The sequence below is a fragment of the Mauremys mutica genome, chromosome 10, assembly GCF_020497125.1.
Source record: "Mauremys mutica isolate MM-2020 ecotype Southern chromosome 10, ASM2049712v1, whole genome shotgun sequence".
In the NCBI taxonomy this organism is placed as follows: domain Eukaryota; kingdom Metazoa; phylum Chordata; order Testudines; family Geoemydidae; genus Mauremys; species Mauremys mutica.
Window position 1 is genome coordinate 50,422,958 of NC_059081.1, and position 17,201 is coordinate 50,440,158.

General features: G+C 44.1%; 1 protein-coding gene across 9 annotated transcripts in view; it reads left to right on the forward strand.

Moving 5' to 3' along the window:
* ANKAR (ankyrin and armadillo repeat containing) overlaps nt 1-17,201 on the forward strand; it is a 58,935-nt gene that overhangs the window by 18,056 nt on the left and 23,678 nt on the right. For all 9 annotated transcript variants that reach the window (XM_045032228.1, XM_045032233.1, XM_045032235.1 and 6 more), the window contains exons 9-17: nt 3,391-3,435; nt 3,965-4,172; nt 5,100-5,308; nt 8,060-8,164; nt 8,812-9,056; nt 9,297-9,465; nt 13,920-14,161; nt 14,356-14,509; nt 14,602-14,763. In XM_045032228.1, coding sequence (XP_044888163.1) covers nt 3,391-3,435; nt 3,965-4,172; nt 5,100-5,308; nt 8,060-8,164; nt 8,812-9,056; nt 9,297-9,465; nt 13,920-14,161; nt 14,356-14,509; nt 14,602-14,763 — 1,539 coding nt within the window. The remainder of the gene's footprint in view (nt 1-3,390; nt 3,436-3,964; nt 4,173-5,099; nt 5,309-8,059; nt 8,165-8,811; nt 9,057-9,296; nt 9,466-13,919; nt 14,162-14,355; nt 14,510-14,601; nt 14,764-17,201) is intronic.

Here is a 17,201-nt window from a genome sequence, read left to right on the forward strand (position 1 = left end):
AGTTTCCCCCACTTCCAAAGCACGTTTTAAAGCAAATTAATTGTTACGCTCATTATTAATAAATCTTTGTTTTACTTTGCATTTCTGTTCAGGTGTTGAAACATGGATGCATACTGTGCTGGGCACGGTGTGCACTGATGTACAGACCGCTTGTTCCATAGAGGAATGACATCCTCCTGCTCCTACATAGGTCTCTGGGGTGGGGGACGGTTGCAAGTGGTTGTGCATGAAGGGGAGGGATTGCAGGAAGGGGTGGGTTTGCAGGAAGGGGCGAGTGGTGCCTTCTTTGGATAGGGGTTTGGATGACGGCAGTGGGCTGCGGGTTTGGGCGTAGGAAGGGGTGAGGGGTGTGGGGGAAGGGTGAGTATCTGTCCATGGATGAGGGCTCTTGTTGGGGCTCAGGGCAGCGGAGAGGCTCGTTGCTACGGTGGAAGTGCATGGTAAGGGCAGCATGCCTTAACATTAAGGGGGTGGCAGGCGCTAGGACCCTGGACAAGCATACACATCACAGAATGACCCGGGGCAGCATACACCACACAGAGTGACCCTGGTGCCTACTGACTGCAGTGTGTGTGTGCCCTGCAGTTGATCATGCCCCCAAGTCTGTACCCTGGTAATGTAGGCTATACCGTGCAATTATAAATCCCCTCCCCCCCCCCATACACAAAAAAATCCTCTGACACGAAAGACATGACCGAAACAGTGAATAACAGCAAACAGCTTTTAATAATCTAATACACAGTGGGGGGATGAAACTTGGATTTGGGACTGGGTGAGCCTGTAAGGGAAGCACTTCTACAAATTTATAGCGTGAGAGGTGTGTGGTACATTAGCGCTATGCAGTGGTGCAGTGACAGTTCTCACGGCCCCTACCGCCCCTCCGTCTTGTACTTTTGGGTGAGGGGGGGGCAGGACTTCTTGGCGGGGTAGGGCGGTTGCAGATACACTGCAGGGGGGCTCTGTCCTCCTGCCTGCGGTCCTGCAGAACATCAACAAGGCGCCGGAGCGTGTCCGTTTGCTCCCTCATTAGCCCAAGCAGCATTTGAGTCGCCTGCTGGTCTTCCTGCCGCCACCTATCCTCCCGTTCGATGTGTGTGCGATGCTGTTGACATAGGGTCTCCCTCCACTGTCTCTGCTCTGCCGCCTCGGCTCTGGAGCAGGCCATCAGTTCCGCGAACATCTCGTCCCTAGTCTTTTTCTTTCGCCGCCTAATCTGCGCCAGCCTCTGCGAGGGGGACGCCGGGGCAGTCCGGGAAAGAGCCGAAGCTGTGTGATGGGAAAAGTAACTGATTTCCTTGAACAGATACATGTTTGCGAACAGTGAACACAGTCTAGTCAGTTTCTCTGAACAAGACCATACAGGGCAACAAGTCTCACGAGATCTCAGGACAAGTTCGAGATTTCGGAATACGCTCTCATTGGCTGCGGCATTGCACAGGAGAGCGGACAAGTGGGGAGAAACAGCTGAATCCGTCTAGCAGACAGTCCTGGTAAGCCTTACAGTACATTCTGCTTATCAGTTAATGGATAGCTGTGCCCTCCCGCTAAAGGCAATCTGGAAATCATATACTCTGACCCTTTTCCAGCCACTCCCGCCAGTGCACGGGAAAGATCAATGTATGCTTTTCCTATGTGGCCTACAACACGTGGCTGTTAAGCGAGGGTCATTGTTATGCAAAGTAAAAGTCAACCATTCACAACAGTAACAATACACTAATTGCCCTAATTAGATGCAGCATTTCATGAACGAGATCACCCTGATGCGGGTCCCTCGGAGTCACAAAGAGCGGATGCTAAGGGAAGCCCTGCAGAGACCAGGACCATATGCGGCCATGCTTGTGGAGGCGATGATTCCCATCTACATAAGGATGTCCTGGCGCGGAAGAGTGTGCTTCCACGGAGCACCCAACAAGGCACCTCTCCCCAGGAACCTCCTGCGGAGGCTTTTTGAGGACCTAAATGAGACCTTTCTTGAATTGTCCCTGGAGGATTATTGTTCAATCCCTATATGTGTGGACCTACTTTTCATATAGTTTTTCATTGAAAATTTTATATATAGTATTTCTATTTTTTTATACCTGTTTTATAAAAAATAAATGTTTACATGTTTATAGCACTTACCGCCTGATCCTTCCCCTGATTCAGAGTCCGGGTTAACGGCCGGGGAGGGTTGGTAGGGGATCTCTGTGAGGGTGATGAAGAGATCCTGGCTGTCAGGGAAAGCGGTATTGTGTTCGCTGTCGCCTGCGCCGTCCTCCACAGACCCTTCCTCATCTTCCACATCGGCGAACATCGAGGAGGAACTGTCCAGGTTCACTATGCCATCCACTGAGTCCACGGTCACTGGTGGGGCAGTGGTGGCAGGCCCACCTAGAATGGCATGCAGTGCCTCGTAGAAGCGGCATGTCTGGGGCTGGGCTCCGGAGCGTCCGTTTGCCGCTCTGACTTTTTGGTAGCCTTGTCTCAGGTCCTTGATTTTCACGCGGCACTGCATTGCATCCCGGCTGTATCCTTTCTCTATCATTGCTTTGGAGACCTTCTCGAAGGTCTTTGCATTCCACTTGTTGGAGCGCAGCTCCGACAGCACAGACTCCTCGCCCCACACACCGATCAGATCCAGGACTTCCCGGTCTGTCCATGCTGGGGACCTCTTTCTATTCTTGGCTTGGCCGGACTCCTCTGCTGGAGAGCTCTGCATCGTTGCAGGTGCTGCGGAGCTCGCCCCGATGTCCAGCCAGGACGTCAGATTCAAAGTGCCCAGACAGGAAAAGGAATTCAAATTTTCCCGGGTCATTTCCTGTGTGGCTGGTCAGAGAATCCAAGCTCCGACTGCTGTCCAGAGCGTCAACAGAGTGGTGCACTGTGGGATAGCTCCCGGAGCTACTAAGTTCGATTTGCATCCACACATAGCCTAATTCGAGCTAGCCATGTCGAATTTAGCGTTACTCCACCTGTCGGGGTGGAGTACCGAATTCGAACTAAAGAGCCCTCTAGTTCGAATTAAATGGCTTCCTGGTGTGGACGGTTGAGCGGTTAGTTCGAATTAACGCTGCTAAATTCGATTTAAAGTCCTAGTGTAGACCAGGCCATAGAGTCTATGTAGTTGTCTCTACAACCTCACCTTTCATGCACTGTACTATAAACCTTGCCTTTGGTGGAACACAGCTCAGTATCCGTTTTAGAAAAAAGTATACTATGACCCCAGTCCTTCGTTAGGCTCCACACAGCCACAGAATCCCTATTGAAGTTGCCTAGGCTTCTATAGGGATCTGGCTGCATAGCACAGATTGGAGACTGTGTGTCTGTGATACTACCTGTAACAGTCCTGGGCTGCCATGCCTTCGGAGTAGTGCCAGTATATCTGATTATGTTAAATATGTTCACTTTCAGGAAAACCAAATTTGCAAGAAAAGGAGACCTCTGGGGAAAGAACTGGTGAGTGGTAAAGAAATCAAATATTACCTTTATTATCTTTACCTATGCAGCATGTGGAAGCTAGTAAGATTACAACTAAGGAGCAGAGAAATGGAATATTTTTATTAAAACTAAGGCATTTATACTTTAAGAAAATGTGTTTCCACACTGCTTAAGTCTGTCCAAGGCTTTGAAAGCTATAAAAATAAGATTTTTCCATGACTTGCATGGGATGGAAGGCAGGATGTTTGTTTTGAAAAGTATAAAATACTGTATTATTACCACTGAAGTTATAACTTCGGACATCTTTAGTTTTAAATATGTTGATACATTCAGATGTTTTCCTTTTATCTCAAAAGCTTCAATTTGATATTAAATCAAGACCTCGTAGAGATGAATAACTTATTCTGTGATTAGAATGGCATGAAAACAGTGCTGGTAAAACTGGCAAATAGTTACGTGGAGATTTTACATGTTTTGCAGGCACAGTTTAGGTGCATCACTTTGAAAATTATGCCCATTGTATCAGCGTTTTTTATATATCCATCAGCTTTAGGCCCTACTGCTTTACACTTGGCAGCTCAGTGTGGATCCATTGAAGCACTTACTTGTCTTCTGGCCTTTAAGGCAGATTATAAATTAACGGATGATCGAGGATGGATGGCTATACATTTTGCTGCATTTTATGACAACATTTCCTGTATCACGGTTCTCTGTAGAAAAGACCCAGATCTACTAGAGGCTGAAACAACAGCTGAGTAAGTCACTAGAGTTTTTATCACTGTGACGATTGGTGCTTTATCATTTATATAATACAGTGTATTTGAAAGACCACAAATATGCCTCCTCTCCTAAAATTTCTGTCTTGCTGTACAAATACAGCCCCGTATTGGAAAACGAATTAGCCTTTCTAGAATGAGGAGTAAAATAACAGTATTTATATGCTCACATATATGTCCTTAATTATATGGGAGCAACTCCTTTGGCTTTAATGGGAGTTATATGCATTGGGGCCCCATTGTCTCTAGGCTGTACAACTTCGGTGTTATCATACTCATGATTGTGAATTTCTATTGCTCATGATGTTCCTATGCTCTGGATGGGTGAAGGAATATTATAAGCCATAGAAATTCAGGACCTAATTTTGCCGTCCAATAGGATTGTGCAGCACCCACTCAGGTCAACAGAAGTTACATTTCTGTATGAGGTCAGAACTGGGCCCTCACAGTCCTGAGACATACTTAGGCTATAGCATAAAATCATTATTTTGTGGGGAAGAAGAAGAGGAGACCTGCTGAAATCTTGAAGATGCACTCTCAGTGTCATTCAGTCATGATACTGCACAGATATCTACCATTGAGAAATAGGAAAAGAAGGACCTAATGCAATCTCAGTGGCAATCAGCGTAAAAGCTACCACTGACTTAGTAGAATTTGGTATGACCACCAGGGAGCCTCAGCTAAGTCAGAAATCAAATGAACAATTAAAAATCAAACAAGCAGAAACTGTAAATCCAAGACAGATTAATCTGAACAGAGAGCTTATGCATTCACATCCTTATGGATTCCATTTTTGAAAAATAATAGTTTATAATTAGCTGAAATAACTATATGAAATAAACTTGTTTACATACTTCATATTTTATTACATATTAATTTATACCACAATATGTTTGTGTTCCATAGATATCATTCTACTCCACTATTGCTTGCAGCCACATCTGGAGCATTAGACACTCTTCAATATTTGTTTTCTCTTGGTGCCAACTGGAAGAAAACTGACAGTGAAGGAAACAATATAATTCATTTAGCAGTGCTGTACTTTCACACAGAAATTCTCAAGCATCTAATACAGCTAGATAATCCAGATCTTCCAGTTTGGAATACTCTTGTAGGTAAGCACATACATTTTCTCTAAAATAAAAAGTCTGTGTATGATTCATTTTAACCAATGGTATTTTCCCTAAAATGGTGAAAATATCTATAGTTAATGTACTTTCCAAACTAAGCTACAAATAATGAAAAACAGAATTTTGAATGTTTTGGGGCTAAACTGTATCTCTAGCTTTCCCTGTGAAGTCCATTAATTTGAATGGAGTTGCAGAGGCATTACTGAAGGCAATCTGGTCCTTAATTGTTATATGATGAAATAAAAATATGCATGACTCATTTAATATAATATACTAATTTTTGGAGATATACCTATCTCATAGAACTGGAACTGCTGAATACTGCCTCAATCTATGTCAGCTGCCAAGGGGGCCATTATGGCAAACAGGGATTCCTAGATACAGGGAACCACAGGCCAGACCTCCAGTCCTTAATCACAGCCCCAACACTGGCAGGCGGTGATATAAAAGCTGCCTGAGTATCCTTATATGTAAGGGAGACCAGAGTTACTTGATTTAGGTCCGCTTTGCTTTGGATTAGGGCAATTAACTCCAATCTGGAATACAATGAAGAAGGAGTTGCGTATCCATCAAGTTGTCTCCTTATATAGTAATGAGTTCAGTTGCTTCTGGCATACGTGAATAAGGGTTCCACAAAGACAAACAGGGCCTTACATGCTATTCAAAACTGTTCTCAGTTGGGGTATTTGTTCAAATTGTGATTTCATTTAAATAATTTCCCTTTGTACTTATACATGTAATTAAATAGCTTTGCTTCGAACTAAGCAGGTCAACTTTACATCATAATATTCAAAGAGAATAAATACTCTACAGCAGAGGTAATATTAAAGGAAGATTATATGGGACACTCAATTTAAATCCTGCTAATGGCAGTTCATGATTTTACTAGGTGAGGATACTAGGAAGAGGATTAAGATGGGAGGATATAGTTTCTTACAGTAGAAGCAATGCAAGCAATGTAATAGAAACATAATGTTAAAATGAAGCACTTGTCATATTATCCTACCTCTCCATAAACCTTTTTTTATTTAATTTGTGCTAGAGAGAATGTAAACAGTTGCCCATACCCTTTGGGGTTGCCCCAAACTAAAATATTTTTGAAATGAGAGGTGGTGTTGGTAAATATTGTTCAATTTGGAGCCTGAAATGAATACCACCTAACAGCAACAAACTGTTCTTTGATTATTTATGTAGAGAGTGCATATACTTAATCTGGTTGCTGCCATGATATAATTTTTAAAGTAGACTGCTAAAGTGGACTATTTGCTATATGCAAAGACACACACAGAAAACCAGTACATAGCACACACATTAATGTAATGTTTGGACTCCCTGATCCTATGGTTATTTTTGAGAATATAGACCATTGATCACCAAACTAAAAAGTAAATATGGATATATGTAAAATTGCTGGGAAGAAGGCAGTTATTAGAACTTGAAAATCACCTTAAATGTTAAGTACAGGTTGGCTATTTGAAATTTAAGCCATAACTGAAAGGTTGATTTAAAGATAAATTCAGATTGTTTATATTGTTTCAAGTGCAATCAGAGTAACAACATTTGAGAGTTGCAGAGAATTCCCATTGACAATAATGGAAGTTTTGCATAGGAGGGGTTTGGTGCAATATGAGAGCACTCCTATCCAAGAAGAGATTTTTTCCTTTATTGTGAATCTCATTGTAACAAAGTGGTATATGTGCACACACATACTCATTCCTATCATAGTACTTAGCTGCTAGTCTGTGGAACAACACTGTAAACTGGAAACTTTTTTTAAAACTATGAGCTCCAACAAGGATTGTTTTTTCTTACCCACATGGAAACATATGTGGAGTAAAATCAGACCCCATTGAAGTAATTTAAATTTGATGGAGCCAGGATTTTTATCCCTGATTGGCGTATCCTTATGATAAAGGAAAAGGACCTAAGGAACTAGGGGTTACAGTGGACCAGAAGCTGGATATGAGTCAACAGTGTGCCCTTGTTGCCAAGAAGGCTAATGGCATTTTGGGCTGTATAAGTAGGGGCATTGCCAGTAGATCGAGGGATGTGATCATTCCCCTCTATTCGACCTTGGTGAGGCCTCATCTGGAGTACCATGTCCAGTTTTGGGCCCCACACTACAAGAAGGATGTGGAAAAATTGGAAAGAGTCCAGCGGAGGGCAACAAAAATGATTAGGAGGCTGGAGCACATGACTTATGAGGAGAGGCTGAGGGAATTGGGATTGTTTAGTCTGCAGAAGAGAAGAATGAGGGAGGATTTGATAGCTGCTTTCAACTACCTGAAAGGGGGTTCCAAAGAGGATGGATTTAGACTGTTCTCAGTGGTACCTGATGACAGAACAAGGAGTAATGGTCTCAAGTTGCAGTGGGGGAGGTTTAGGTTGGATATTAGGAAAAACTTTTTCACTCAGAGAGTGGTGAAGCACTGGAATGGGTTACCTAGGGAGGTGGTGGAATCTCCTTCCTTGGAGGTTTTTAAGGTCAGGCTTGACAAAGCCCTGTCTGGGATGATTTAGTTGGGAATTGGTCCTGCTTTGAGCAGGGGGTTGGACTAGATGACCTCCTGAGGTCCCTTCCAACCCTGACATTCTATGATTCTATAAAACCTATTAAAAAGGACAACTGATAATTATGTTATTTTTAAGTTCAAATAATCTTTAAAGTTCCCATTCAGTGACAGCTGTGTTTTTATGAGATGAAAATGTTTTTAAAATGTTTTACATTCCCAACAGAGATGTTACAGTGTGAAGACTCTATGAAGCCAGAAATGGCAGTTAGATCCTTGGAAGTTCTCTGTTTAGCAAAAGATTTCTACTGGAAATGCATTTTGGATTCAGGTGATATAAATAGCGTAGCAAGTGTACTTGATTTTATTTTAACATCTTAAAGTCATAAGTTTTCGTAAAATTAATTGTGCTGTCATGTCACCATTCATTGTCAACAATACTAGTGCATAAACAAAGAGTCTCCAAAGGTGCTACATTCAGCAAAACTGTGATAATTCCAGCTCAGTTCAAAACCAAAGGTGTATAATATTTATTAAATGAAACTCTAGCATGGGTTACAAGTGTAAAAAAGCTGCTTAACTTGAAGGATAGTTTCAACAACCTGAAGGAAGGCTTTAAAACAGGATTTCAAGAGTGAGGAGAAGTAGTAAGAACTGACATAAATAAGGGTCTGGTGGGGGCCTCTAAAATAAAAATGCCTCTGCATTGGTTTAGTCCTTGTTCATTTGGCAAAAGTCGTATTTTATTGTGTGTCTGGAGTTGGAATGGAGTTTCCATTAGATTATAATATTTGTAGGTGGATTAAATTTTAGGCCTTGGCATGTTAGGTGTCCCTGTCATTTGTTTTTATTTTTGAAATTACTAAAATATTTCATGTAACTCTCATAAATTCAGTTTAAAATAAATAATAAGCAAACGTGATATTGGATGCCTGTCACACTGCTATAATCATGAGTTTGTTTTCTTATTTATTGCAGGTGCTATCCCCTCTCTAATCAATCTGTTGAAAGGCCACCAGATCAAGCTGGCATGTATAACATCAGGGGTGTTGAGTAACATTTCACCACACATCACCATTTCTAAAGCTTTAGTAGAAGCAGGAGGCATTTCAGTATTAATTGAATTGTTGGGTTCTGGTGAACCTGAACTGCAATCTCGCTGTGCTGTTATCCTATACGATATTGCCCAGTTCGACAATAATCAAAATGTCATTACTGAGCTGGTAAGCCTAATTCAGGAACTGTTAGTTATGTTCACAAATTTTACTTTCTTAAAAAGGACTGGATTTTTAAAAAATCCTTTGCTTTTCCAATATGAGGTAATTTTCATAGTTGATGAAACTTATTTGACATCTTTTGTTCCATTAATTTATATATACTATGAGGCACATGGAATGTAATTGCAATGGCTCTTTCTTTGGGATTGTTCCATATTACATTCATATGCTTTTTTCCTTCCTTAGGGTGGAATCCCTCCTTTGATAAATCTTTTGAAAATTAAATTACAGGATTTGTTAGTTAATGTAATAAATTGTATCCGGGTTTTATGCATCCAGAACAAACAGAATCAAATCACAGTGAAGGAACATCAGGGTATTCCAGCACTTGTTGAGTTTCTAACTTCACAATCAGGTAAACTTTTATTTTTACATGTTTGTTTAATATTCTTACTGTAGACATTTGGAAAAAAGGAAACACTGCATATTAGTAATGGTTTGAGTATTATTATATACTCCTGGGGGAATTCTGCAACAAAAAATTGAAAATTCTGCACATAATATTTTCAAATTCTGCATGTTTTATTTGTCAAAATAACATAATCTAATCACACCAGTTTCAATTATTATTGGTCATTTATTTCAATATACCTGTCAGCAAGTATGTTTGTAACAACACAAACAACAAAAAAGATTCAGGAAATGTTTTTTTGACAAATAGATTACTTAGTAGTCATATTAATACAGAACTGAGTAATAATTCATTTCAACTACAATGCAGAACTGTATTTCCCACACCTCTCAGAAGCAGTGCAAAGGCTTGGGGGAGTCAGGGGTAACGGAGGAGCTGAGGAAGAGGGAAGTAATTGCTGGGAAGGAGCCTGGATATGAACTTGGAACAGGGTGGATTTGATTTAAATCACTAGTCAGGAAGACTCAATTTAATCATTGGTTTCTACATAAAAGTGCATTCTTGTTGGTTGTTATAACCTTAATACATATTCTTCACAGCTCAGAGATAGATGTAGGTTTCATTTTTAGAAGGTACACACTATACATTTTTAAAGTGATTTATTTTGAAAACTTTTCAGATTAGTTTTACAGCTATATCGGAAAATGAATGATTGGTTATTTCATTTACCAAAGGTAATTGAAGCAGATATTTATGAAGCCATTGGGAGGTGAACTATCTCCAATTCAACAGGTTAATCATTAATATTTGGAGGATTTTCTTGCCATGCTGTATTAGGAGAACATCACCAAACAGACATTTAAATTGTTTTATTTAACTATTTCTCACCTCTATATATTATTTATTTATTTAAAAACATTTTTGCTGTTAACAAGCATGTTATCTCTGGAGACACAAATCCACAGTTTGAGAACTGCAAAACTAAGCATCTCTGATGGTATCTTCTAGACCAGGGGTCGGCAACCTGCGGCTCCCGGCTCGCCAGGGTAAGCACCCTGGCGGGCCGGCCCGGTTTGTTTATCTGCCGCGTCGGCAACTTCGGCCGATCGCGGCTCCCACTGGCCGCGGTTCGCGGTCCCAGGCCAATGCGGGAGGCAGGAAGCCGCGGCCAGAACATCCCTCGGCTCGCGCCGCTTCCTGCCTCCCGCATTGGCCTGGGACCGCGAACCGCGGCCAGTGGGAGCCGCGATCAGCCGAACTTGCCGACGCGGCAGATAAACAAACCGGGCCGGCCCGCCAGGGTGCTTACCCTGGCGAGCCGGGAGCCGCAGGTTGCCGACCCCTGTTCTAGACTGAGCACTGAGTCCCATTGGGTAGATAGAAAGATTAACCTAAATAATCTATACAGAAGCCCCTGATCCCCGTAAGATTGGATCTCTAATTCATGAACTATTGGAACTCATTAACAAAACTTTTCTTAAACATTACATGAACATATTGTCTCATACTATAGAATTAGAATTTATAATCCCTATTCCATGATGAGATATCTTTGAGTTATAATGTATCTTAATTAAAACTATCTTTAGATAGGTGTTTTCCTCAAAAAGCATTTTATCAAAAAAATCCAATTTAAATAAAAAAATATTTTTATCCACCTTGACTTGGAGGGTTGTTGGGTATGGATGGGAAAAATATGGAACAGTTTTTTTGGGGGGTGGGGAGGGAGTGCTAGGGAGCTTCCCCCATCCAGACCCTGGCTGACCCCTAGCCTTTCCCATTCAGTCAGGCACATCTGTCCTGGTCCACATATGTCTCTCCACCTCCACTCAGACACCCACTCCCCTCATCCCTATGTGGCCCTGCCACCCCCTCCTCCGTCACCATGTGCCCTTGCACCTCCCTCCTCCCTGTGGTCCTGCGCCTCCACTCCCATTCAGCCCCTGCCCCACTCTGTCCTCCCCCACTAGCCCTTATCAGCCTCTATCTGACTCCCCAGCAGCCTCACGCTGTCTATCTCCCCATAGCTCTTGTCTCCTGACCTAACCCGACAGGCGCTGTGAAAAAGGCAGGCTCTTTCTCTTCCCTAGCCGGCCAGAAGCTGCTGCTCTGGTCTATCACCACAGCACCCTCTGGTGGGCAAAAGGTGGAACTGCAGCAACTTTCCGGCAGAAGCTTTTTTCTGAGCAAAAAAATAAAAATATGCATGACTCATTTAATATAATATACTAATATTTGGAGATATACCTATCTCATAGAACTGGAAGGGACCTTGAAAGGTTATTGAGTCCAGTCCCCTGCCTTCACTAGCAGGACCAAGTACTGTCCCTGACAGTTTTGTGTCATTCCCCCCCCCCAATGGCCCCCTCAAGGATTGTACTCACAACCCTGGGTTTAGCAGGCCAATGCTCAAACCACTGAGCTATCCCTCCCTCCCTCGATTAATTATGCATATGCACAGAGGTGCAGAATTCCCCCAGGAGTAACTATTTTTGCTTGATTGTTGTAGGGCCCGATCCAAAGCCACTGGAGTCAGTTGAAAAAATTCCCATTGACTTCAGTGGGCTTTGAATCAGGCCCTTGTTGCCTATGTTAATGTTTTGCTATTTAGACTAGTTTTTCACAATATTTCCATGCAAGTTACTTTAAAATTGCCTTCAGACTGGGTAAATTTGTTTACAAATCAGGCTTTAATACAGAATAATTTGCAGACCCTGAAAGAAAAAGACATAGGAGGGTAGATTGGCAGGGAAAATTCTGTGCTCAATTCTACCCTGTGCAACTTACCGTATTTATCGGCGTATAACACGCACAGGCGTATAACACGCACCTTCATTTTAAGGGGGAAATTTCAGGAAAAAAACTTAAATTTCAAATAAAGGACTTTGAAGCAAAATAAGGGTAGCTCAGAACTTGTTTTATTAATATTATTACCACGTATAAGGTAAATAAGGTTCGCGGGGAGGGGGGCTCGGGCCGGGCCGCTCGGGAGGGGGACGGGGGCTCGGGCCGGGTCGGGCCACGCCGCTCGGGAGGGGGGCAGGGGCTAGGGCCGCTCGGGGGGGAGGGGGGACGGGATCTCGGGCCGCTCGGGAGGGGGTCGGGGACTAAGGCCGCTCGGGGGCTCGGGCCGGGCCGGGCCGCGCCGCTCGGGAGGGGGGCGGGGGCTCGGGCCGGGTCGGGCCACGCCGCTCGGGAGGGGGGCAGGGGCTAGGGCCGCTCGGGGGGGAGGGGGGACGGGATCTCGGGCCGCTCGGGAGGGGGTCGGGGACTAAGGCCGCTCGGGGGCTCGGGCCGGGCCGGCCGCGCCGCTCGGGAGGGGGGCGGGGGCTAGGGCGGTGCTCCGCGGGTTAGGGCCGCTCGGGGGGGGGGGACGGGGACGGGGTCTCGGGCCGCTCGGGAGGGGGGCGGGGGCTAAGGCGGCTCTGGCCGGGCCGCTCGGGAGGGGGGCGGGGGCTAGGGCCAGGGCCGCTTGGGGGAGGGAGGGAGGACGGGGTCTCGGGCCGCTCTGGAGGGGCGCGGGGGCTAAGGCAGCTCGGGCCGGGCCGCTCGGGAGGGGGCTAGGGCCGGGCCGCGCCGCTCGGGAGGTGGGGGCTCGCGCAGGCCGGGGCTCGGGGCTCAGGCCCCGCCGCTGGGGGGGGGAGAGGGCGGGGGCTCGGGCCGCTGGGGGGGGGCTAGGGCCGCGCTGCTCGGGAGTGGGGCAGGGGCTAGGGCGCCGCTCCGCGCCGCTGGGGGCGCTTTTCTTTTCTGCCTGGGGCGGCAGAAATCCTAGAGCCGGCCCTGTTAAGGTTATATCGGCGTATAACACGCACACATCATTTGCCCCCTATTTTCAGGGGAAAAAAGTGCGTGTTATACGCCGATAAATACGGGTAATTGATTTGAGTGGAGTTGCATTGGTGTAGAATTTTACTCACTATTTTTTTTTTCATACTTTGGTTTTCATTTATAACAACCCAAAGTATATGAGAACAAGTCCTATATGTACAATTTATACATGGGTGATAATACAATATTAATGCAATATTAAGGTTAATAATTTATCTGCAAAAAGCTTACAAGAAGTGTTCTGCCTAATCTCCCATGTTCTTGATCTGTAAAAATATTTTCTTCTTGCAAGATTTCTATAAAATCAAGATAGTACTGCTTTGTGCAACCACCAAGTTTAGCCAACATTAAAGTTCACAAGGCCACATTAGTGATGTGAATGACATTTTTGGGGCATCTGACAATCGTAGCCTTAGGATTTAAATTTGAAGAATATCCTGAAGTCAGAAATGACTAAATGTTTAGTCAGCATTTTAGCTCTCTGTATCAGTATGCTGCAAGTGTATTAGCCCTAACATCTCTCTGAAACATAATTACTACTAATCTGAAATAAAATCTTCTAAGGGAAAAAAAAAGAGAGAATTTTGTTGATTCTTATCACTGTTTGACTAATACTTATGCATTTAAAGATGTGCTACAGGCTGTATCTTCAGCAGCTCTTGCAGAGCTTGCTCGGGGGAATGAGAAGATGCAGGATGCCATTGCAGATGCAGATGCAATTGGTCCTGTGGTTGAACTTCTCCGTGGAAGGAAAATCACTGTGCAAGTGAAAGGTGCTATGGCTATAGAAGCACTATCGGATAACAATACTCATATACAGAAACTGTTTCTGGAAAAATCAGCAACAAAATATCTTTTAAAGCTCTTGAAGGCAAGAATTTATTTCGCATTTTTATTTTTCTAAAGTCTTAAATCAATTTGTTCGTTAGAAAAAAGCGTAAAATAGGCGGAGTTACTTGGAATAATTGGAAAACCCTTAATATCATGGAGTAAATAGTTTTTTAAATGTGTAAGACTTAAAATTCTGCTAGTGAAGGAAAAACTTTGCTTTTTTCAAACTTTCAGGCGTTTCACTTGACAGTTAAGGAACAAGGTGCTACAACTTTGTGGGCACTGGCAGGACAAACACTGAAGCAGCAAAAGCTTATGGCAGAACAGATTGGGTACAACTTTATTATTGATATGCTTTTGTCACCATCTGATAAAATGCAGTATGTTGGTAAGATCTTGTTTTGTTTTGCATAATTTTGCAAAATATTGGACAGTTTATTGGGAGGTTTTTAAACATACATTTTTGCTTTGTTTTGGAAGGAGGTGAAGCAGTCATAGCTCTTAGCAAAGATAGCAAACTTCATCAAAATCAAATATGTGAAGGAAATGGAATTGGTCCTTTGGTTCGATTGTTGAGAAGCACAAAGATAGCAGAGGGCACGCTCCTGAGTGTCATCAGAGCTCTGGGGACCATTTGTATTGGTTTGTAGAATTTCTTATGTTTTAAGTTGTTTTTTTAAAAAACAAACCAACCAACCAACCTTAAGTGGTTTTGAATGGGAAAAATGCAAACCAGTTTGAAACAATATCAATGAAAGAAGAAAATATTGTATTTAGTATTAAATTTGGATAGAATTGAAATATAACTTTTCAATATGAGGAAATATCATTTGCCATGAACAAAATTTGTGCTTTGTGTACATTACATAATTTTGTCATGGTAACCACTGTTTGGAGCTCCTAGCATACCTATGAAATGTAACACAAAATTGCTTTCAGTGATGTGTGATTAAAATGCCATAGCTAAACACCATGTGGTCCTTCCCCTTGCCAATTTCCACCACTTAAGTGCCAATGTAGACAAATAGTTTTGGTGTAGCAGCCCAACAGTGAAAATAATCTCATTCCAATCCCCCAATGCCACTGCTTAGGTGTACTTTCTGATCTACTATCTGGGATAAAGGTTTCCAGTTGGCACTTTGCTATAGAAATTTCCCTGCATAAACCATTGTCTTAATCTGTGGTTATTTTGTCAGCATCAGCTACTTTTCTGGCATTGTTATTATCCCATAATTCAGTGATGAGCTCCCAAAATCCTAATAACTGGTTCCCTACTAGGTCCTTGGCAGCACTTCGAGGTGGGGTCTTCACTCTTTACAGGTTTTCGGTGGCATTTCGGCAGCGGGTCCTTCACCCAGAGCAAGTGAAGACACAGTCGTGTCCCCCCCCGCCGCCGAAGTGCCGCCGAAGACCCGGTAGGGAACCACGCGGTGAGTACAAGCCCCACGTGCCTGTCTCTCCCCTCCACCCCATCTGACCCGACCCAACCCACGTCCTGCCCCCGACTGTCCCCCTCAGAACCTGCAACCCATCAAACCCCTCCCCCCCCGCTTCTTGTCCCCTGACCATCCCCTCCCAAGACCAGGGGTGAAAGTAAGGCCAGCTCTGGCCCCCCGGAAGGGACAGGGCCTAGGGCAGAATGGGCAGGGCTGAGAGAGTCAGAGCCAGCCCCAGCCCACCCTGTAAGGTAAGTGTCCCCCCCACCACCGGTGTAGCATCAGCAGCCCTGGGCTATGGGGGCTATTTAAGGGCTCATGGCTCCCCTGCTTCTACCGCCCCGGCCCTGTAAATAACTGTGGGAGCCCTGGGGAAGTGGTGGGGCTCCCGCAGCTATTTAAAGGACCGGGGCGGCTGAGGCAGCTGGAGCCCCGGGCCCTTTAAATAGCCGCGGGAGCCCCCAGCTACTCCTGGGCTCCGGGGGTTATTTAAAGGGCCGGGGCAGTAGAAGCAGCCAGAACCCCGGACTTTTTAAATAGCCCCCAGAGCCCCGCAGCCCTACCCCAGGGCTCCAGAGGTGGGGCTCTGGTGGCAATTTAAAGGGCCTGGGACAGGATGGCTCGCGGACCGGAGTTTGCCCACCCGACAGCCCCTTTAATGACTGGTTCTACACCGGTTTCTAAATTTAACAACCAGTTCTTGTGAACTGGTGCGAACCAGCTCCAGCTTACCACTGCCATAATTGGCTTCTCTATCAGTATGTTTCAGAAGAAGCTTCTTATGAGCATGCTGCTTCCAGCTGTCTTGGTCCTGGGGACCATCTGGGGAGATAGTTAAGCTGAATTCTGTGTGATTTAGAGTACCTTGGTCTATGACTGGGTGATGGAATGACTTAACAAGTAGGCCATTGCTGAGTTTGGCAAGCAGTGCCATGACAAGACTTGGGGTACATCTGCATTGCAGTTTTTAAAATCCATGGCAGCGAGTCTCTGAGTACACATCTAAAAACTCAGGCTCGTGCTACAGTGCTAAAAACAGCAGTGTAGACATTGTGGCATGGGCACTGAAACCTGCACCCAGCTCCAGCCTGAGCCAGATTGTCTAAACTTTTTTTTTGTAATAGCGTATCATGAGCCCTGCGAGCCAGATTCTGTAGACCTGGGCTCCGAGACTTGTTGCCATGGGTTTTAAAATACAGTGTACCCTAACAGGCTGATCATGCACTAAAAAAGACACTGATAACAGCCAGCCCAGTGAAAGGAAAAAAATGTGTGTGCTGCATTGTCTCGTGAATTTCATGTAGAAAGGTTCTAGTACATGGAGCTGGCTACTCCTTGATGAATATGTAGATGAACTTTGCAATATGAAATCTTTTAGCTGTTGGTCTTGTTCTCTGGCCGTCTGTGTGTTCCTATTTTTGTAATTCTTGTCATATCCTGCCTGGCTGCTTTTTTATTACCCTTATTTGTTAAGCCACATCTAAAAATTAAGAATGTAAATTCTTTTGGGACTGCAATCTGATTTGGGAGTATTATAAAAATAAAAATATTAATTTTATGCCAACTTATTTCCTTATGGTGTATAAAAAAAGTCCTGAAAGGCTTTTTTCTCCTTGTTTTCATCCTCAAAATATCAGAAATGTC